The 23,298-nt window shown below is 48.1% G+C and overlaps 1 protein-coding gene across 1 annotated transcript; it reads right to left on the minus strand.

Annotated features, from left to right (window-relative positions):
* Nucleotides 1-8,235: 8,235 nt before the first annotated feature.
* LOC114777996 (protein MTSS 2-like) lies at nucleotides 8,236-21,948 on the minus strand. The gene is given in 17 exon segments (XM_028967048.1): nucleotides 8,236-8,494; nucleotides 8,496-8,916; nucleotides 9,000-9,157; nucleotides 9,897-10,084; nucleotides 10,194-10,340; nucleotides 10,415-10,474; nucleotides 10,560-10,677; nucleotides 12,419-12,516; nucleotides 12,615-12,725; nucleotides 13,565-13,722; nucleotides 14,085-14,093; nucleotides 14,317-14,390; nucleotides 14,499-14,591; nucleotides 14,681-14,765; nucleotides 20,487-20,560; nucleotides 20,662-20,723; nucleotides 21,690-21,948. Coding segments are annotated over 17 exon segments (2,175 nt in total). The 5' UTR covers nucleotides 21,792-21,948; the 3' UTR covers nucleotides 8,236-8,277.
* Between the last annotated feature and the right edge of the window lie 1,350 nt (nucleotides 21,949-23,298).

The following is a 23,298-nucleotide window of genomic DNA, read 5'->3' on the forward strand; positions in this document are numbered from 1 at the left end:
CACACACAAAACACACATATATGTATACACACATATACACACACAAACACAAAACACACACACACACACACACACACACACACACACACACACACATATACCGGCGGGGGCAGTGGTGGCCTAGCGGTTAATCAGAAGGTTGCCGGTTCGAATCCTGATCTGCCAAGGTGCCACTGAGCAAAGCACCGTCCCCACACACTGCTCCCCGGGCGCCTGTCATGGTGCCCACTGCTCACTCAGGGTGATGGTTAAATGCAGAGGACGAATTTCAGTGTGTGCACCGTGTGCTGTGCTGCTGTGTATCACATGTGACAATCACTACACTTTTTTTTTTCTTTACATGCACACATACACGTTTACACATACACACACAAACATGCAAACACGCAAACACACACAGCCCCTCAGCATGGCTGCTCCTGTCTTCCACCTGTCATTCATTATCTTCCCTCCCTTCATTCCCAGCAGCTCTGATGTTCTCAGGTCTGGGTCTCTCCTGCTCTCTGGGGGATGTTGGTGTGGGACGGGACGCATCACAGTGTCACCAGTGGAGATGGGACTCTGTGAAAAGGACGTCTACTGAAAAGGAAACGGAAGTGTTCGGCACGATTCGTCCCCTACACACGTCTCCAGATTACCAGAACCCTGAAGCAGCAGAACGTCCCACAGACCCGAGGAGGAACAGCCGGGGCGAGGGGACACACAGCACGGGCGAAGCGAGGGGGGGACGGAATCGTCTCCTTTTGGGTTGATTACATTGGTGGATCGCAGCCTGTCACCCGTAATCAGTCAAACTGTCACGAAGCCATCAGCTTCACGGCTAATTAGACGGCACTAATGAAGCTGGCGAGGACAACGTCCACTCTTTACCCCGCGCGAGAAGAGGGACAGCTGCCCGCACGCATCAACGTTGCTTTTAAAAAGTCCCCCTTCCAGAACGTTCCACCCATTACAGTTAAAACGTCAGCAACATCTCGGCGTTCTCACACACACGGCGTGTTTTAACGCTCCGATCGGCGGTTAGCGGCGGGGTAGCGGAGGGGTACGGTGGCCCTGCTGACGGCCTCATTCATCAGGCAGCCAGAAGAGGGCTGCTGGTCCAGATGCTTCACTTGACTTTCATTCCACGTCCACCCAGGTTTCCACCGCGGACCCCTGCGTGTCCCGGGGACCCCAGCGTGGACGTCCGTACGAGGGACGTGGAAATTACAGTCAAATAAAAGCTCATCGTTCCATGTTTTTACATTTACATTTACAGCATTTACCAGACGCCCTTATAAAGAGCGACTTACAATCAGTAGTTACAGGGACAGTCCCCCCCTGGAGACACTCAGGGTTAAGTGTCTTGCTCAGGGACATGATGGTAGTAAGTGGGATTTGAACCTGGGTCTTCTGGTTCATAGGCGAGTGTGTTAACCACTGGGCTACTACCACCCTTATCGGAGAACAAGAACAAGAACCAAAAGTGCCACAAATCAGATAAAAACTTTTTTAGTGTAAAATTACAGAATTATAAAAACTACTCTGTCCCTGGACAAACCCACAGGCTGGAAGGTAGGATCAGGAGGAAGAGACTGGAAGGAGAAGTTGGAAGGAGAATGAGGAGGAAGAGGCTGGAAGGAGAAGTTTGAAGGAGAATTCAGGAGGAAGAGGCTGGAAGGAGAAGCTGGAAGGAGAATGAGGAGGAAGAGGTTGGAAGGAGAATGAGGAGGAAGAGGTTGGAAGGAGAATGAGGAGGAAGAGGTTGGAAGGAGAAGTTGGAAGGAGAATTCAGGAGGAAGAGGCTGGAAGGAGAAGTTGGAAGGAGAATTCAGGAGGAAGAGGCTGGAAGGAGAAGTTGGAAGGAGAATTCAGGAGGAAGAGGTTGGAAGGAGAAGCTGGAAGGAGAATGAGGAGGAAGAGGCTGGAAGGAGAAGTTGGAAGGAGAATGAGGAGGAAGAGGTTGGAAGGAGAAGTTGGAAGGAGAATTCAGGAGGAAGAGGCTGGAAGGAGAAGCTGGAAGGAGAATGAGGAGGAAGAGGTTGGAAGGAGAATGAGGAGGAAGAGGTTGGAAGGAATGATAATGAGGAGGAAGAGGGTGGAAGGGGAGAAGTTGGAAGGAGAATGAGGAGGAAGAGGGCTGGAATGAGAAGTTGGAAGGAGCAATTCAGGAAGGAAGAGGTTGGGAAGGAGAAGTTGGAGGAGAATTCATGAGGAAGATGCTGGAAGGAGAAGCTTGGAAGGAGAATGAGGGGGAGGAAGAGGTTGGAAAGGAGAATGGAGGAGAGGAAGAGGTTGAAGGAAGAGAATGAGGAGGAAGAGGTTGGAAGGAATGAAGTTGGAAGGAGAATGATGAGGAAGAGGCTTGGAAGGAGAAGTTGAAGGAGAATTCAGGAGGAAGGGTTGGAAGGAGAAGTTGGAAAGGAGAATGGAGGAGGAAGAGGCTGGAAGGAGAAGTTAGGAAGGAGAACTTCAAGGCAGAAGAGGCTGGAAGGGAAGAATCAGACCTGCCTGCGCGTCGCGGTGGCCTGCTGCCTTCCTGCGCGTCATGCTGCTGGCGTCCCTGTCGCCGTCGCCTCGTCTCTGGTTACATCTGACCGGAAGCCCGCAGGGACATGGAGACACGTGGAGAGACGTGGAGAAACGTGTCTCTGATGCCCGGTCCGGTAGTGGAGTCGCGGAACGGTCACGACGAGCGGCGGGGAAGCGTCCTACTGTCCCAACGGCCCGCCCACCTCAGCAAATGACTCCGCCCACTGCCGCCCAAAGCCCACCTCCAACGGGGCGGGACAGACCACGCCTCCTTAATAGAGCGTAAACATGAAAACGCAGCGAACGAGAAAAAAAGAGAATATTAGCGACGCAATTTGGTTATAAAATGACAGAAGGAAACTTATTAACACAACAGACTTATGGGGCGGTGGTTCGAATCCCGATCCGCCGAGGTGGCACCGAGCAAAGCACCGCCCCCACACGCTGCGCCTGTCATGGCTGCCCACTGCTCACCAAGGGTGGTGGGTTAAATACAGAGGACACATTTCACTGTGTGCACCGTGTGCTGTGCTGCTGTGAATCACAATGACAATCACGTCATTTTATTATATTATTATGATATGAAAAAAGTAATAATCATGAAAATCTGAGATCAACGTTTAAGATTTAATTTACATTTCCAGCATTTACCAGACGCCCTTATCCAGAGCGACTTACAGTCAGTAGTTACAGGGACAGTCCCCCCCTGGAGACACTCAGGGTTAAGTGTCTTGCTCAGGGACACGATGGTAGTAAGTTGGGTTTTGAACCTGGGTCTTCTGGTTCACAGGCGAGTGTGTTACCCCACTAGTATACACCCCAGTATACACATTTATTATACACATGTATAATACACATTTCTTTTATTTTATATTGAGTACTGTGTACTGTATCTCTGTATTGTGACGTCACCATGTTGCATGGAGGCAGGATGGTGACACCCTCGCCATCTCCCTCACCAGCCCAGTTGATGGGCAGCTGTGGGCCGCCTCTCTCCTCTGGACTCGAACGTGACAGACAGGTGGCTGCCGGCTGGGGACAGCTGACATGTCGGACAGAGGAAGCAGGTAAACACTGGAGAAACAGGCCAGTTAACCACAGATCCATCATCTCACGCTCATCTCACCATCTACAGGATCACAGTGTGGAGAAAGGAACTCCATATGTCTGATCTCGTTTCGTTATTTCTCTGTCCCAACTTCAGGATCCAAGTCTGGTCCTCCTTTAATCAGGGAGATTCAAGAAGACCACAGGATGGAAACTGCTGGTATTTAATGTTCTTGCTGCAGAGGATCATGTGATGACTGGGATGATTCTACCCCAGTGCACCTTCATTCATTTCTTCATATAGAAGAAGCAGAATACATCTCTACCACATCCATAACAAAATAAATGTCATTTTCTCTTTTTCCTGCATCTGTACTTTATTAAAGTTTTTCCCTTTGGAGAGAAGAGACAAATATGATTATTTTTATTGGTAGTGACATAACTGCTGCATAACTGCAACCCTGCGAGTAGCTAAATAGCGTGTTATTATAAGTAAGGCTGCATTATAAGTCAGGTTATTGTTGGTAACGGCATCTATTGTAATTATACAGAGCAACAAAAACGGGTTTCCAGAAGCCGCACCTCATGTGTAGTGCAGCAGACAAACTTTCACGTTTAGCAGGTAAAGACCACACCCACAAACAGTGCAGGCCCCGCCCCCGACGTCACCTGCCCGTCGTTTGCCTGATCTTATTTACATTTACAGCATTTACCAGACGCCCTTATCCAGAGCGACTTATAATCAGTAGTTACAGGGACAGTCCCCCTGGAGCAGTTTAGGGTTAAGTGTCTTGCTCAGGGACACAATGGTAGTAAGTGGGATTCGAACCTGGGTCTTCTGGTTCATAGGCGAGTGTGTTACCCACTAGGCTACTACCACCTACCACCACCCTATTTTATTGAATCTGAGTCGGTCGGGTTTCTAACCAAATTTTTCCTGTCGTCAATCCGAATGGAAACTGTTTTACGGTTCTGATCATTTTACTGAACGTCAGACAAACGTGACAGACTTTTATCCTAAAATTAGTCTCCTACAAAACGAATACTAGAACCTTAATAAACTCATGTGGTACACGTACACGCAGCTTCATCCTCCACTGACCACATGACACACGTCCATTATAACGTTGGTTGTTCATGCAGCAGAAAAACACGATTCCAGCAGTCAGGGGGACCTCTGGGGACACCATGCAGGACACCTGACAGGCTTCCAGAAGAGAAGTGTGATGTCCCTGTCCCTCCTGACCCTACATGTGTGCCATTCTCAAGGTCCTGTCTTGTGGTCTTGTCCAGGAGAAGCTGCCTCTGACCTTTTCCTTGAGCCAGATGTCGGGCCGCGTTACGTCCTGCTCATAACAATGAACCTCACCTCTCCTGACATGGCTGACGTGGCGTGTCCACCGACAGCACCTTACTGGGACCTGATCCGAGGTGACGAGGACAAGGCGGATGATAACCTGGACAAATCTTCAGGGTCTTCACCGTAATCAGCGATCTGGACACGACCATGTTGTTCTAAATCAACTCTTATTTTATACAGTCACGCCCACATTGTTCTAAATCAACTCTTATTTTATTCAGACACGCCCACATTGTTCTAAATCAGCTATTATTTTATTCAGACATGCCCACAATGTTCTAAATCAGCTCTTATTTTAGACACGCCCACATTGTTCTAAACCAGCTATTATTTTATTTAGACACGCCCACATTGTTCTAAATCAACTCTAATTTTATTCAGACACGCCCACGTTGTTCTAAATCAGCTCTTATTTTATAGACACGCCCACGTTGTTCTAAATCAGCTCTTATTTTATACAGACACGCCTACATTGTTCTAAATCAGCTATTATTTTATTTAGACACGCCCACGTTGTTATAAATCAGCTCTTATTTTATACAAACACGCCCACATTGTTCTAAATCAACTCTAATTTTATTCAGACACGCCCATGTTGTTCTAAATCAGCTCTTATTTTATACAAACACGCCCACATTGTTATAAATCAGCTTTTTATTTTATTTAGACACGCCCACGCTGTTCTAAATCAGCTTATTTTATACAGACACGCCCATGCTGTTCTAAATCAACTCTTATTTTATACAGTCACGCCCACATTGTTCTAAATCAACTCTTATTTTATTCAGACACGCCCACATTGTTCTAAATCAGCTATTATTTTATTCAGACATGCCCACAATGTTCTAAATCAGCTCTTATTTTAGACACGCCCACATTGTTCTAAACCAGCTATTATTTTATTTAGACACGCCCACATTGTTCTAAATCAACTCTAATTTTATTCAGACACGCCCACGTTGTTCTAAATCAGCTCTTATTTTATAGACACGCCCACGTTGTTCTAAATCAGCTCTTATTTTATACAGACACGCCTACATTGTTCTAAATCAGCTATTATTTTATTTAGACACGCCCACGTTGTTATAAATCAGCTCTTATTTTATACAAACACGCCCACATTGTTCTAAATCAACTCTAATTTTATTCAGACACGCCCATGTTGTTCTAAATCAGCTCTTATTTTATACAAACACGCCCACATTGTTATAAATCAGCTTTTTATTTTATTTAGACACGCCCACGCTGTTCTAAATCAGCTTATTTTATACAGACACGCCCATGCTGTTCTAAATCAACTCTTATTTTATTCAGACACGCCCACGTTGTTCTAAATCAACTCTTATTTTATTCAGACACGCCCACATTGTTCTAAATCAGCTATTATTTTATTCAGACATGCCCACAATGTTCTAAATCAGCTCTTATTTTAGACACGCCCACATTGTTCTAAACCAGCTATTATTTTATTTAGACACGCCCACATTGTTCTAAATCAACTATAATTTTATTCAGACACGCCCACGTTGTTCTAAATCAGCTCTTATTTTATACAGACACGCCTGCATTGTTCTAAATCAGCTATTATTTTATTTAGACACGCCCACGCTGTTCTAAATCAGCTTATTTTATACAGACACGCCCATGCTGTTCTAAACCAGCTTATTTTATACAGACACGCCCATGCTGTTCTAAATCAGCTCTTGTTTTTATTCAGACACGCCCACATTGTTATAAATCAGCTTTTTATTTTATTTAGACACGCCCACGCTGTTCTAAATCAGCTCTTATTTTATTCAGACACGCCCACATTGTTCTAAATCAGCATTTTTAAAATTTAGACACGCCCACATTGTTCTAAATCAGCATTTTTTTTATTTAGACACGCCCACATTGTTCTATATCAGCTATTATTTTATACAGACAAGCCCACATTCTAAATCAGATCTTTAAATTAGACACGCCCAAGTTCTAAATGAGACCTTTTTTATTCGGACACACCCACGTTCTAAATGAATGGCTGAGAGACACGCTCTCACGCCCAGCACTGATGAAGAGGGAACACTAATAAAAATGAAAAAATCTTCTGGTGAAAAGCACTGCAGCTCCTGCTTTTAAAATCCAGACTTGTTGCCGGATTATAAATGGCCTTCTTGTCAAAACCTCACACAGCCATCCATATTCCCCACGCCATATTTCACTTGTCATTCATTAACTCAGTTATGAAAAATGCATTTTTCCATTTTCACAACTAGAACGAACGTTCTGGAACCTCCTGTGAAATCCTGTGATTCCGGGCACGTGAGCGGCTTCTTCTTCTTTTTAATAAAATTCATTCCCAGAATGAAGGATTTGTGGTTTTTATTCAAGAACGAGTGACCGCTTCGTACGTTTCTTGTAGTCGACGTGTAACCGATGAAACTGTGTTTTTTTATCCATTTGTTTATGGTAATCACATCTTCTCCAGGTTCACCTTCCTGCGAGTACCAAGCATGAAGAAATAATGTCCTCCCTTATCTGGCCCCACCAGAAAGGTGGGATGGAAATCGTCGGCAAATGAATCTGCCACCCAGTACAAAATATCTCTTCATGTTTTTGCATAGAGCAGCATGAGCCTGAACGTCTGCAGTGATCCATCACGGCCTGAGGGACGTCCTCACATCAGCAGCATCAGCATCAGCATCAGCCTTTTTATTTTCAACGTCCGTTACGTCGATATTTGATGAATGGGAACTCTGATCTTCATATTTATAACGTGCAGGATTTTATTGTTTAATGTGCAGAATGCACTTTTTAATTATCCTCATTTCTGTAATAAACAGATGAAAAGTTTAGGCAGGAGCTGGTGGTCCAGAACATTCCAGAACATTGATTATGATGAAAGGATGAATGATTAGTGATTGTATTCAAACTCTGAAATACTCCAACGATTTTGAAGACATCATGAAATCATGATGATGGAATAAATATTGCACACGACGTTTTACTCCATCAAACCAACTTAAACCAGTTAAACCCAACCAGCAACCTGCACTTTAATGACATTAATATGTTAATATATGTAATTATTGGTAAATGAAACCATCTCGGGGTCTTCACTGGTCAGATCAGATGTATTTAAGTACACTGGATTTACCACACGGTGACACGAAGAAGGTAAAACAGCCTCCGGCGCCCCCTAGTGTTCGGCAGAGAGAAAAGGACCAGCCACACAGCAGCTTTACTTCTCAAATATATTTGTTGTCTTATTAAAAAAAAGAACAAGTAAAGAACATCAGACATGTTACAGGGTCACATGTCCCAGACCACAGAGGGCGGAGTCAGGGCGCGGCCTACAGTAAATACAGGTCCATGGAGCTCTACGGCCGGAGTTTCGGGGCGGAGCGGTCGTCGCAGGCGGCCTTGCGCAGCTTCACGCCTCTGCGGATGGTCTTCAGGATGTCCTCACCTTCCTGGGGGGCGGGGTCCGTCCCGGACGGGAAGGGGAAGTGACCGTCTCCCAGCGCGTGGGCGCCGTCCGCCAGTTTGCTGATTTTCTCGATGAGACTGTGCCGGTTGGCGGCCAGCAGGTCGTCCCTCGTGGACGCTCGTGTCCGTCCCGGGGGACGCCCTCGTGTAGTCGTACATGTACAGACTCTCCTGGCTGCCGTTGGACTCGGGGGGTGGCGGGGGGAAGCCGGGGGAGTCTGGCGCGGTGGGGGTCTTGACCGGGACGATGGGCGGCCGGATGGGAATGGGACCCGCGCTGGAGGGGACGCGTCTCACGGCGGTCTTCGAGGACGGAGTCCGGCGGATGGTGGCCGTTCCGGAGGTTCCAGCTCCGCCCGCCCCGCCGTTGCCGGGGAGACCGGCGGTGCTCGCCGGCCTCTTGGTCTGGACCATGCGGCGGTAGTTCTGGGCGAGGTTGCTGTGGTGCGGAACGGTGCACGATTTGTCGAAGTCCGTCTGAGGGTCCGCGTCACCGTCGCCGTTCATGGAGTGACAGTCGTAGTCGTAGCCTGGAGAGGGACAGGAACACGCTGGCGTCTCATGGTCACCGCCGCTGCGTACGATACGGTGTGTGTGCGTGCGAGTGTGTTACCGTGAGAAGGTATGGCGTCCTCGGAGCAGCACGGCGTGGTGTTCTGGGTGCTGTAGCCGCTGCTGTACTGTAGCGAGTCGCGGCTGCTCCTCTGCTGCTCCACACTCAGACCTCGCGTCAGAACCATCGCCAGGCTCGCTGGCCGCTGATGACATGGCCTTGACCGTGCTGTTACACATCATCATCAGCATCATCACCATCATCATCACCATCATTATCATCATCAGCATCACAGCACCATCATCTTCACCATCATCATCAGCATCCACCATCATCTTCAACCATCACCATCATCGTCATAATCACCATCATCATCGTCATCATCAACCATCATCTTCAACCATCACCATCACCATCATCGTCACCATCATCATCACCATCATCATCTTGACCATCATCACCATCGTCATCATCACCATAATCATCGTCATCATCACCATCATCATCATCACCATTACCTTCATCATCATCATCACCATTACCTTCACCATCATCATCATCATCGTTATCATCACCATCATCATCACCATCATCTTCACCATCATCATCATCATCATCACCATCATCATCGTCCTCATCATCATCATCATCATCATCATCATCATCATCACCATCATCATTATCATCATCACCACCATCATCATCACCATCATCATCACCATCACCTTCATCATCATCATCACCATCATCATCATCATCGTTATCATCACCATCACCATCACCATCGTCATCGTCATCATCATCATCACCATCACCATCATCTTCACCATCATCATCATCGTCACCATCATCATCGTTATCATCATCATTGTTATCATCATCATCGTCACCATCATCATCGTCATCATCACCATCATCATCACCATCACCTTCATCATCACATTCTCCGTACATTACTGATTTGTTGAAGATGGTGGTAACTTCTCGCTGCTGGTTACCTTGGTGCCGGCGGCTGGGCTCATCCGGGCCTTGTGAGGTTCTTCCGGCTTCGTCCCAGCGTGGCCTCTGCTTCCGTACAGAAGCTCATTCCTACGTAACTGGGTGAGGGCCGGCGGCAGATGGTAGGAAGCGGATTTTGACCAGTCCTGTAGCGGTAATAAGACGTTCCGTAGATAAACGTGTGTGCGGATGAAACGCGATGAGACGTTGAGAAGCTGCCAGCGATGAGCGGCGGCGGCGGTGGCGAGAACGAACCTTGCGGCGGGGGCTGGGTGAGGTGGGGGGGGGGGTGTCGGATCCGGGGGAGGAGTTACTCGGGGAGGCGGGCAGGGCGAAGGAAAGGGGCCGGAGGGAGGCGGTGCGTGCGTGAGCGCGGCGGAACGTGGCGAAGGATGAACCCCACTGCGGGACGAACAGGCGGGTGAGAACCGAGCACGCGGCCCACAAACACGCCGGCAACGCGGGGCGGGACTCACCGCGGTCGGAGAACCGCAGTCACTGGGGGACGCCTCCGACGACGCAGAGCTGGACGACTTCTAATGGACAGACAGAGAGACAGGCTGGACAGGGGACATCAGCGGGTTCTCGTTAGGCGCTACGTGTGGGGTCCTGTTCTGGTACCTGGCTGGTGAGGTCAGAGGGCACGGGACGGGCCGCGGCGTCCTGCGAGACGAAGCCAGAGTCGTGAGACGACACGCTGCTGAGGCGGTGAGGGCCACCTGGTGGCAGGTGGACCAGGCTGCAGGAGAAGAAACGCAGAGTGAACACCAACACTGTCCACGTCACCACGTCCACATCACACCACATGCATAGAAGAAGAATAAAGGAAGTGAGTTGTTAATCAGCTGATGAGATCTTCCATCTTCACTCCTTTACTCTTCACACGGTCTACTGAAGTTCAGCTTTATGGTCATTTCAGCTACATACATGTTATACGGTACAGAGTGAAACTGGTGCTACACGTAACATTTGAACGATTAGACAAAGTTACGTACCGACATGAAGCCCACAAACTGGCTACATGAAGATCTACATGAAGAAAAACCACGTAGACAACAAACAGACAGACAGACAGACGGCGCCAAACTGGTGAAGTAAATTATACATGTTTGAAAGTAAAATAGTGCGTTAATAGATAATACTGCAGATAGATAATATTATAACAGAGTGTGTGTGAGTGTGTGTGTGTGTGTCAGTCCACAGTGGACAGGTGTCTGATGTCCTGTAGGATGAAGATGTTCCAGAGTCTGGCAGTGAGGGCCCGAGTTCTTCAGTACTTTTCTCCGGATGGTAGGGGGGTGAAGGTGCTTGTGAGGGGTGTGTAGAGTCCTTCACAATGCTGGTGGCTTCCTGGATGCAGCGTGTGGTAAATGTCTGTTATGGAGGGAAGAGAGACCCTGACGATCTTCTCAGCTGTCCTCACTATCTGCTGTAGGTTCTGTAGGTACGGTGCAGTTCCCAACCAGACAGAGATGCAGCTGGTCAGAATGCTCTCGGTGGTCCCTCTATAGAAGGTGGGTGAGGATTGGTGGTGGGAGATGGATTTTCCTCAGCCTCCGCAGGAAGTAGAGATACTGTTGAGCTGGTGTTCCAGGAAAGGTTCTCCTCTAGATGAACACCGAGAAACTTTGTGTTCTTGATGATCTCCACACAAGAACTGTGGATGTTCAAAGGAGAGTGGACCCATCGTTGTCTTCTGAAGTCAACAATCATCTCTTTCATGTCCACGTTCAGAAACAGATCAGAAACGACCCACCACGGTCGTATCATCTGTGAACTTGATTTGGTTGGAGCTCTGCATCGCTGCACAGTCGTGGGTCAGCAGGGGTGAACAGCATTGGACTGTCTCTCAGTCAGGAAGTCCAAGATCCAGTCACAGAGGGAGATGTTCAGGCCCAGCAACTCAGCTTCTCAACCAGGTGCTGAGGAACGATGGTGTTGAATGCTGAACTGAAGTCTCTGAACAGCATTCGTGTGAATGTGTCCTTATTGTCCAGGAACAATGGCAGTGCTCAGTGAGATGTTGAAGATGTGAGAACATCTGCCAGCTGGTCTGCACATTCTTTGAGCATCTTCCAGGGATGTTGTCTTGTCCAGCAGCCGTCCGTGAGTTAACTTTATGAACCATGGTTCCTGCTGGGCAGGTTCTCACCTGCTTCAGAACCGGTTTTGTGTGTCTGTTGAGCGGTCTCTATGCTGGAATTAGCATAACAGTGATGTGGTCTGATTGGCCGAGATGGTACGAACTGGCGACTTTGATGTATACGAGATCCAGTGTGTTATCCTCTCTCGTCGTGAAGTCCACATGTTGATGGAATTTAGGGAGAACCGACTTGAGATTTGCATGGTTGGAATCTCCGGCGATGATGAACGGTCAGGGTAGATAACAGAACGTAGAATGCCACCTTCGCACTAGAACTGGGTGGAATGTACACTCCAATAATGAAAACTGAGGTAGTGAGGATCATCTTCATATCTACCTGCAGAAGCTGCTCTTCCTGGATCCTGTGCTGCTGGGGGAGGAGGGGGGCGTCTGGTAGGACCAGCTGTAGTCTGATCCCTTTAGATCCACGATCACCTGCAGATACACACACAGAACATGAAACCTGCACACACACACACACACACACACACACACACCCTCACGCAGGAACGTATACGTTCACATCCAGACACCACACTGTTCACTGGCAGCGGGCAGCTGTGAGGGTCTGTGGTCAGTACTGTGAGGTCATCAATAATGGCCTGAAGATGGGTCACCTCCCCCAGCATGGAGATCTCGCCCTTCTACACGGTCACAAACAAACAGCTTCACTACAGGAACCACCTGAGACCTCTCCACCCTCAGTACCCACGCCAACCGCATTGGACACCGCGCCACCCGCAGGACGCACGCCAAGCGCAACGCCACCGCGCCACCCGAGGACGCCACGCCAACCGCGCCACCCGCAAGGACGCCACCCGGCCACCCGCAGGACGCCACGCCACCGCGCCACCCGCAGGACGGCACGGCGCACCCGCAGGACGCCACGCACCGCGCACCCGCATGACGCCACGCCACCGCACACCGCAGGACGGCACGGCGCCACCCGCAGGACGCTACGCACCGCCCACCCGCATGACGCCACCGCGCCACCGCAGGACGCCACCGCGCCACCCGCAGGACGGCACGGCGCCACCCGCAGGACCACCGCGCCAGCCGCAGGACGGCACGGCGCCACACCGCAGGAGGCCACGCCGCCCGCAGGACGCCACCCCAGCGCGCCACCCGCAGGACGCCACGCCACCTGGCCACCCGCATGACGCCACCGCGCCCACACCGCAGGGACGCCACGCCAGCTCGCCACCCGCAGGACGCCACGCCACCGCGTCCACCCGCAGGACTCATCTCCACCCGCAGACTCCACCGCTCCACCCGCAGTACTGCAGCGCCACCCGCATTAGCCACGCCACCCGCATTACTCCACCCCATCTCTCTACCCTCATACTCCACCTCTCCACCCTCATTACTCCACTCCATCTCTCCACCCTCATTACTCCACTCCACCTCCTCCCTCATCACTCCACCCCCCTCTGCATATAGCTGCAGTTTTTAAAGTGAAGCCCCTTTAGACCCCCCGTCTCACCACCACGGGCTGCAGCAGGCTGATGAAGGTGCAGTAGCGCCCCCTCTCCTCCACCAGGGCTCGGCGCACCGCCTGCTTCTCTGTCTCCTGCATCAGCAGGAACATGTCGCTCACATCCTGCATGGCACTGCTCAGCCGTGGCTGCAGGCCTCCCCTCCCTGCAGATTGTGTAGGAGTCAGATGTTGAGCTGAGACCATCCATGCAGACAGTACATTTCACACGACTACAGCAGAGTTCCACTGAGAAAATGGACACCAATGGAGCCTAAACAGCTGGTTTACATCACGTCTCATCTCAGCATGACCTGAATCTTCTGAAAAGGTTTTACAATCCCTGGATGTTGCACTGACCCCTGATGTATATCCAGGCAACATCTCATGATGCAGGTTTTCTAGAACAACAGCAACAGGTGTGGATGGATGGATGGATAGATGGATGGATGAGTAGACGGACAGATGGAGGGATTATTATAAGGCATTATAATCCCAGAGAGCAGCTAGAAGGGTGAAGCATACATACCCGATATCTCTACAGGGACGGGCCGAAGAGGGGACACAGACAGAGTGGGAAAGGTAAAAAAGAGAGGAGGAGAAGTTAGAGCTGCACTGTTGAGAGCGCCGAGTAAGAAAAGGAGGAAAATGAGGCGTGGCCTGGCCTGAAATCAGATGTTAACACCGGACCCTTAATTGCAACAAAACCCCCCCACATCTCACCCCAGTTCCCCAGTTTTTTATTGCGAGTGGAGCCTCACCCTTCCTGGCTTTCTTCTGCAGCCTCAGCGTGTCTGACGACTTCTTCTTAATTCCTGGCAGGACCGCTTGTACTCTGAAAGACGGTGGTTACATTTCAGGCTTCGTATGAAGATAACCAGCATGGTTTTTATGGTTTATATGGTCTTCTTTATCTTGATGAGTTTGTGGGAAATGCTACAACCCTTTAGCATGATCTTTATCCAGCAGGGCAGACGTTTTCTTCCACTCCTCTATCTTGTCGTGCAGGGGAGCAATGAGTTTCTCCATGAGGGCGCTGGTCAACACAGAACCACATCAGAACCAATTCCCAAGAGGGACAAACATCTAAATGGCCAAACCACACATTGGTTGAAGGTCTCCTACTTGGTCAGGTGACGCAGTTTGGCCTCGATGCTGCGGTGCCTCATGCACATGCGCGTCAGAGCCGAGCCGATGTCCCTGGTGGCACCTGGACAACATCAGAAGAACGTTAAGAAACACAAACATGACATTTAATCCTCATCGGCCTCAGAGTTATTTGGGTCTTTGTGGATCTCCCCCAGTGGGCATTCAGATGACCTCATCATCATCATCATCATCATCACCACCAAAATCATCGGTGGTATCAGTGCTGGTCTTGATACATTATTACAGGAATTGGAATAAAAAATATCTCCATAAGAGCCCTGATGAAATGGGACTCAACTATGACATCATCAGAGCTACAAACCACCACAAGGGGGCAAGTCTCTCCAGGCCTGGCTTTTATTCTCTGAAGAACGTTACTTCCGCAAGCAGGACCTTCATAATAAGGCGTCTCTGTGGTCACGGTGGTGGGTGAACTGGTCCCACATCATAGCAGTAATTCCCCACTCAGACCCAGAAACCAGGCCAGAGCAGATTTACTGACGCAACCTCTGACCCAAAAGCCTCGTAATTCCCACAGTAAAGTTCATGCCGCACTGTAGATCCGCTGCTTATCCAACACGAACACTCCGGGTGGAAAGACGATATCTAATATAATTGTATTGTTCATATTCGTTTGAATGGAACATTGATTATTTTTTATTTTTACATTTTTTGGCATGATCTGTATACTACGCTATTATTACAGGTCAGACAGCGGGGGGCGTGACCTCTATAAAAGATTTATTTCTCCTCCGCCAGCCCTCCATCCTGAGGGAAGGAAGCTCTGTAAAGGGATATCCCATCATTCTTCTCAGTGGAGGAGCTGCCTTTCCTGTCTGTGCTCCATTTCTGACATACTTCGTCATACTGGGATACAAAGCCCACCAACAACCAAATATTCAGGCAAATCAATATTTGTATGAATAAACGACAACAAATATGTCATGATCTGCAACCAAAAACATGTGTTCAGTACTAGTACAATTACTAGTTTGTCCTCATAATCCCAGGATTCAGCCTGATGACCCCTGAACTCTAGATAGTCCTCACACGCACACTCTCACATACATACACACTGTACATTACATTTGTAGATGGATGTTGTATTATCTTTTCTCTTTTATGAAGATGACTGACATTCACATCCACTCACCAACAACCACCCCTACTAGAGAGATCTGCTCTGGCCCTGCAGGTATCTAACCAGGCATTTCCTTCAAAGAAGACCAGAAGCTGCTCTGCTGGTGTCCTAAAGACATGAGAGATTTCAGGGCCAAGCAGCAATCTATCCCATCATCATACCACTCCACTCATCTTATCTCAACTCTTTACAACGTCTGAGGAAGAAAATAAGCTCTGCATTAACTGCTGATGTCCTGAGTCTTCACAGAAACTCACACTGAAGAATTTCAATAGAACAACAAAGAACAATATTAGCAGCATCTGTAGATCTTTACAAATGGTAGATAAAAGAAGGACAGAGGAAAAAAACGAAGGTCTTGCAGATCACTTAGATCACCATATGATCTTATAAAACTGCCGCTGCAGTTAAGCCTGAATTAATCCTAAATTTTAACCAGCAATGAACTGGAAATCAGGTCTTTTTTCTTCAGTTACTGTAGCAGGTGGCAGCAATGAATCTCCATCACAACATCAGTCCTCCTAAAAGATCTCGTCCATCACAGAATCTGCACCACATTTTCAAAACAATCAATTTCACTCCTGAAATTTACATTTACAGCATTTACCAGACGTCCTTATCCAGAGCTACTACATTTACATTTACATTTATGGCATTTGGCAGACGCCCTTATCCAGAGCGACTTACAACGTGCTTTCAAGTTACCATCGATGAAGAGATCAATTCCGGTTCACTAGGACCCCAACTATGAATACATCTATTTAATTCACTCTGTTGTAGATTCTGTACACAAAGTTCGACAACAAGAAAATTACAATTTAATCTAAATATTCTTTAAAGAGGAAGGTCTTGAGCTGTCGTTTGAAGGTGCTCAGTGACTGAGCTGTTCTGACCTCGAGGGGAAGTTCATTCCACCACCGAGGGGCCAAGACAGAGAAGAGTCTAGATGAATGTTTTCCTTTTACCTTCAGAGATGGAGGGACCAGGCGAGCAGTACTGGAGGCTCGGAGTATACGAGGTGCAGTGTGAGGTGTAATAAGGGCTGTGAGGTAGGATGGTGCTACTCCATGTTTGGCTTTGTAGGCCAGCATCAGTATTTAGAACCTGATGGTGCAGCTACTGGGAGCCAGTGGAGGGAACGTAGCAGAGGGGCAGTGTGGGAGAACTTGGGAAGGTTGAAGATAATTTTGTAGTAGTTGTAGAGGTGGGATGGTACATAGTGGTAGACCAGCTAGAAGGGAGTTACAGTAGTCCAGTCGTGAGATTACTAAGGGACTGAACCAGGATCTGCGTGGCCTGGGGTTGATAAGGGCGGATTCGTCTGATATTGTAGAGAAGGAATCTACATGAGCGGGAAGATTGCTGATGTGAGTTGAGAAGGAGAGTTGGTTGTCTATTGTTACGCCAAGGTTGCGGGCTGTTGCAGAAGGGAGAGCTGCGAGTTGTCTAGGTAAATAGCAAGATCCTGACTTACAGTCAGTAGTTACAGGGACAGTCCCCCCCTGGAGACAGTCTTGGGTTAAGTGTCTTGCTCAGGGACACAATGGTAGTAAGTGGGGTTTGAACCTGGGTCTTCTGGTTCACAGAGATGTGTCTTGCCCACTAGGCTACTACCACCCATATACCACCCACCCATATGAAATTCCATCCAACAAGCCTCCATCAGCACCATCAGCCACCACAGCGTGGTTCTGTGGAATACTGCCCTGCCTCCTGTCATGCTTCTCTTCATGCTTCTTTTAAAATAAACATGAATGTTATTGTACGGAACCAGCAGAATGAGTTCACGTATCCTCAACATAGTTACTGTGTGTGTGAGTGTGTGAGATAAAGTGTTACTGCTTCCCTCTGTGACTTCCTGTTCATGGATCATACTGCAGCTAAAAATAACCAGTATTCACTCCAGCTGCAGATTTTCAACTTGGCCAAAAACAGGGTGGTGGAGGCCTAGTAATTAACCAACCAACCTCTCCATCACAAACCCACACAACTCAACCAACCAACATCTCTAACAACTCAACCAACCTCCCTAACAACTCAACCAACCAACCTCCCTAACAACTCAACCAACCAACATCTCTAACAACTCAATCAACCAACATCTGAAACACAAACCCACACAACTCAACCAACCAACCTCTCCATCACAAACCCACACAATTAAACCAGCCAACCTCTCTAACAACTCAACCAACCAACATCTCTAACAACTCAACCAACCAACCTCCCTAACAACTCAACCAACCAACATCTCTAACAACTCAATCAACCAACATCTGAAACACAAACCCACACAACTCAACCAACCAACCTCTCCATCACAAACCCACACAATTAAACCAGCCAACCTCTCTAACAACTCAACCAACCAACATCTCTAACAACTCAACCAACCAACCTCCCAAACAACTCAACCAACCAACATCTCTAACAACTCAACCAACCAACCTCCCTAACAAATCAACCAACCAACCTCTCTAACAACTCAACCAACCAACATCTGAAACACAAACCTACACACCTCAACCAACCAACCTCTCCATCACAAACCCACACAACTAAACCAGCCAACCTCTCTAACAACCCAACCAACCAACATATGAAACAAAAACCTACAAAGCTCAACCAACCAACCTCTCCATCACATACCCACACAACTCAACCAACCAACCTATCTAACAACCCAACCAACCAACATCTGAAACACAAACCTACACAGCTCAACCAACCAACCAACCTCTCCTATAACTCAACTAACCAACCTCTCCAACAAGAGTGGTAGTAGCCTAGCGGGTAACACACTCGCCTATGAACCAGAAGACCCAGGTTCAAATCCCACTTACTACCATCATGTCCCTGAGCAAGACACTTAACCTCCAGGGGGGGACTGTCCCTGTAACTTCTGATTGTAAGTCGCTCTGAATAAGGGCATCTGGTAAATGCTGTAAATGTAAAACAACCAACCTCTCAAAAACAAACCCACTTAGGGCAACCAACCAACCTCTGAAAGACAAACCTACACTACTCAACCAATCAACCTCTCCAACAACTCAACCAACCAACCAACCTCACCAACACAAACACACACATCTCAACCAGCCAATCAAAAAACTAAGCCGACTAAAACGACCTCTAAACAGCACACTAATGAAATGTTCCCTCTGCGTTATCCAATGAGTGAATTGAGCAGCCATGTGGTGTTAGTGGTCAGCCAGTGGCACCTGGCTGTTAGTGAATCTAAATCTGTGACCTTTCAACCTTCTTAAGTTCTCCAACCCAACCAGCTCAACTAACCAATCAAAAACAACTAACCCAACCAAACTCAGCATCGTTCCCCAACTCGACCAGGGCAGACACATCTTGTGTATATTTGACAGTAATCTGCAGTTTGAGAGTGAGGGACTATATAATTTGTGTCCTATGTCCAGATGGCAAGCACACACACACACACACACACAGAGCAACTGAGAGAAGATTAACCGCCACATACTGCCCACACATCTAGACAGTATATGTGTCAGGGCAAGGTAAAGAAGATTACACGCCTCAGCTTCAGCATTCTACAGTCTAAGGAGATCCTGCTGTGAGTGAACAGAACACACACACACACACACACACCAACAAATACTCATAATACACAAGCAAGGAACTCTTCATCAAATACATACCACAACATTTTCACCACTAAACACAAACCGTCAGTGATTACCGTCCTCAGTGTGCTGTGTAGATCTGCTGTCTGACGTGTGATGGAGATGCGTTATGTGGAGTATGTTGTGGAGATGTATTACGTGGAGGAGGCTCTTCAGACACCAGCCACTAAAATTCAAACCTGAATGAAACATTTCAACATTTACTGAGCAGGAGTCCATCACGGTTTATCCAGCATGTGCCTGTGTGTGTCACATCCTGCAATAAAAATGGCACTATAAAACAGAATGACGCTAGAGCTGTAAACATCGTAGTCGTAGTGAGCAGATGCCTGGCAGATGGGAGGAAGAGGGAGGAGAAGCACCAGAAAATGACCATTCGTTTTCTCCACAAATCATTAAAAAAGATCATATCTTGATACAGAACATCAAACTCAAACACACACAGAGTGATTCTAGTTTCTAAAATGACCTTTAACCTTGTGACTGAACAGTGAGACACTCTCACTGTTGAACCTGGACACACACCAGCCCTTTCAGGGGAAGACTGGAGACTGAGACTGGATCCACCCACTGCCAGAGTGAAAAGTCTACTGTTGGGTTTTGGTAAACGTGTGTGTGTGTGTGTGTGTAAAGCGATGCTGATATGCGAGCTTTTAGAGTCCAGCTGTGCCAGCACCAATCTGCTTGCTGATGCTGATTGCAGCGCTAAAGCTGTGGGATTAAAGCGAGAACTCTGATTGGTGTACAGCACCGCATTCTGACTGTATACTGGCCATCACACACCCCCACCACTCACACACACACACACACACAGCAACATTCATACACAGTAAGTGTGCTTTTCTGGTTGTGTTATATTTTGTATTATATTTTGTTTTGTAAGTGAAGGAGTGGCTCACAGCACCACCTGACCGGACTCTAAAGTTAACCCCGCCCACCAATTAGCACACGGACAGAAAGACGGACAGAGACGTGGAAGAATCTTTACCTCTTGTACTGGTAGCCATGTCTGCTACCTTCTGAAAAGCATCAAGGAAGGCAGCAGCAGCGAGAACAGTGGTCCTGTCAGAGACACACACTGCACACACACACACACAGATAAATACACAAAGAGACCAGGATTGACAGAGACAGACGGAGGGGGCGGGGCCTCTTAGTCTCACCTGAGTTGGGAATGGAGTTTTGTGGCTTTGGCAGTGAAATCCTCCCACACAGGATACGAGTACTGTAGACACACACAGACACACACACACACCACAGATCTGAAGTCATATACAATGATCTCACCAGTCAATATCTTGGTACAGGACATTGTTCAGCAACTAATAAAATCCAGAATACGGAATCTCAACATTTCAGTGTATCTGGCCAGCCTGGGTTCATGACCTTACAGGGTCACTAATCCAATTTCAATTAATCATCGTTTAAACCCGCAGATCTAGATCTGTCACAGTGATGAGACCACTGCTGACCACTGCTGACCAGTAACCTGAACCAAGCATCCAACCCCCAGAATGTAAATGTAAATCTAACTGACCGCTGCTGACCAGTAACCTGAACTCACCACATACAGGCACAAAATATACTATAATGCCGGATAAAACAGAAAATAAGGCTAATTATTATTATAACATGTGTAGAAATGTTTACAATGTTACATTGTTAAATGTAACAAAAATGGAGAGAACGAGAGCGAGAGAGAAAGAGAGGGTGAGAGAGAGATATACAGAAAGAAAGAGAGGGTGAAAGAGAGAGAAAGAGAGAGTGAGAGATATACAGAGAGAAAGAGAGAGGGTGAGAGAGGGAGAGAGAGAAGGAGAGAGAGAGTGCGAGAGAAAGATATACAGAGAGAAAGAGAGAGGGTGAGAGAGGGAGAGAGAGAAGGAGAGAGAGAGTGCGAGAGAAAGATTATACAGAGAGAAAGAGAGAGGGAGAGAGGGAGAGGGAAGGAGATAGAGAGAAATAGAGAGGGTGATAGAGAGCGATATAGACAGAGGGTGAGAGAGAGACAGAAAGAGAGAGAAAGAGAGAGAGAAAGAGAGAGGGTGAAAGAGAGTATCTCGGTGGGTTTAAGTCCCACAACAAAGCGCCCAGCCTCCCCCCGGGTGATGGAGACCCCACCAGCTTCATCATGAGGAAGAGGAGTCCGGCTCCAGGTCCGGTGGAAACAAAGGCTGAGGAAGCCGCTCACCTTCATGTCGTTGACCAGGGCCTGGAATAACCACCCCAGAGCCCCGCAGTCCTTCTCCACGCCCTCCATGGTGTAGCGGACAGAACCCGGGTTCGGTTCCATCAGGAGAGGAACGAGGAGCCGGTCCGCCGCTCGGCCATCGAGGTTCCGTCCGTCATGATGCTGCGGGGGAGACGAAACTCGAGCCGCCGAACTGCGCCGCGGCCAATCAGGAGCGAGCTTCAGAGCGGGGGGCGGGGCGTGGCGGGGGACAGCTGGCGGTTCCTTTCAGCGTGGGGCGGGGCTCAGGATGCATCTACACACCCCTCCCCCTACCGCTCCGCCCTCTTTTTTTGTTCGAGCTCCTTTACAAAGTAATGGAACAGAACAAGGACGGACACAAAAAGGAGAAAATAAAGGAACAACGGGGCGCCAAGCAGAGGAGCAGCAGATCCGACCAGGACCAGAGCAGCTGTGGAACCTCTTCTATACAAAACCTTTATCCAATTAGCCAAGTTTTCTTCAAACTTTCACATGATGGTGAAGAGTACATTTGTCCTGTAGTAGGAGGGTTGCTAGTGTCGGGGGAGCAGGGTGGACCTGCATCAGGTCACCATGGATAATGTACCTGTGGTTGAAATGGTTCAACTCGAACATGTTCCCGAAGTCCCTGAAGTGTTTGTAATGATTTCTCGGTCCATTTTAAAATACGTAGCCCACTTGTAGCCTGTTAGTGTTTTAAATGACGAAATGTGTTAAAAACATGATGCGCTGGCGCCCCCTAGTGTCCGCAGCAGGGAGTGACGACCAGGGCCACACCCTGTTAACATTTACATTTACATTTACAGCTGACTCGTCTTGTTAACACAAGACGAGTCAGCACCTTGTGATTAAAATATGATTAAAGGGTGATAACAGCCTAACCTAAAACCTGAAGCCAATTTATAACCATGTTTAGCCACAACTATGGATCATTGGATCAGAACAGGGCGGGTTCATGTGCATGTCACCGTTGGGGTGACATGTGGGGGGACAGCAGCATTGGTGGCGTTAGAGGGAAGTAACAAAACTGACGTCTATTTCAAACTTACAGTTAATTATACAGCATTAGTGACGGCTCTTTCGGCTCCCAAGTGGCTCTTCAGAATTTTTTTATTTTTACTCCGTTTCATTTTGTCGAGTGTCTCCTTCCCTCGTGTGTCTGTGGTGTGCGATTGCTGTAATTGTCTGTGGTACAAAAACCTCACGAGAGGAAGACGATATAAGTCGAAAGCACCCTGCAGCAGTACCCTCATCGTGACACATCGTGCAGTTGACCAATCCCGTGCGACTCCTATCGCTCACTTCAAAGAGAATGTCAGTTGGTCATATTCTGATCATTGTGGGACCAACGTACACATTTCAATCAAATAAAATTCAAAGGATTGTTTTTTTCAGTCAACACAGGCCTGACTGGTGGATCACTGCAGAAGTGGTTGTCCTTCTAGAAGGTTCTCCTCTGTCCACAGAGACCTCTGGAGCTTTGACAGAGTGACCATCAGTTTCTTGTTCCTGGATGATGGAGGCCACCATGCTCATTGGGACCTTCAAAGCAGCAGAATTTTTTCCGTAACCTTCCCCAGATTTGTGC

Source organism: Denticeps clupeoides, unplaced genomic scaffold, assembly GCF_900700375.1.
Source record: "Denticeps clupeoides unplaced genomic scaffold, fDenClu1.1, whole genome shotgun sequence".
NCBI classification, from domain to species: Eukaryota; Metazoa; Chordata; class Actinopteri; order Clupeiformes; family Denticipitidae; genus Denticeps; species Denticeps clupeoides.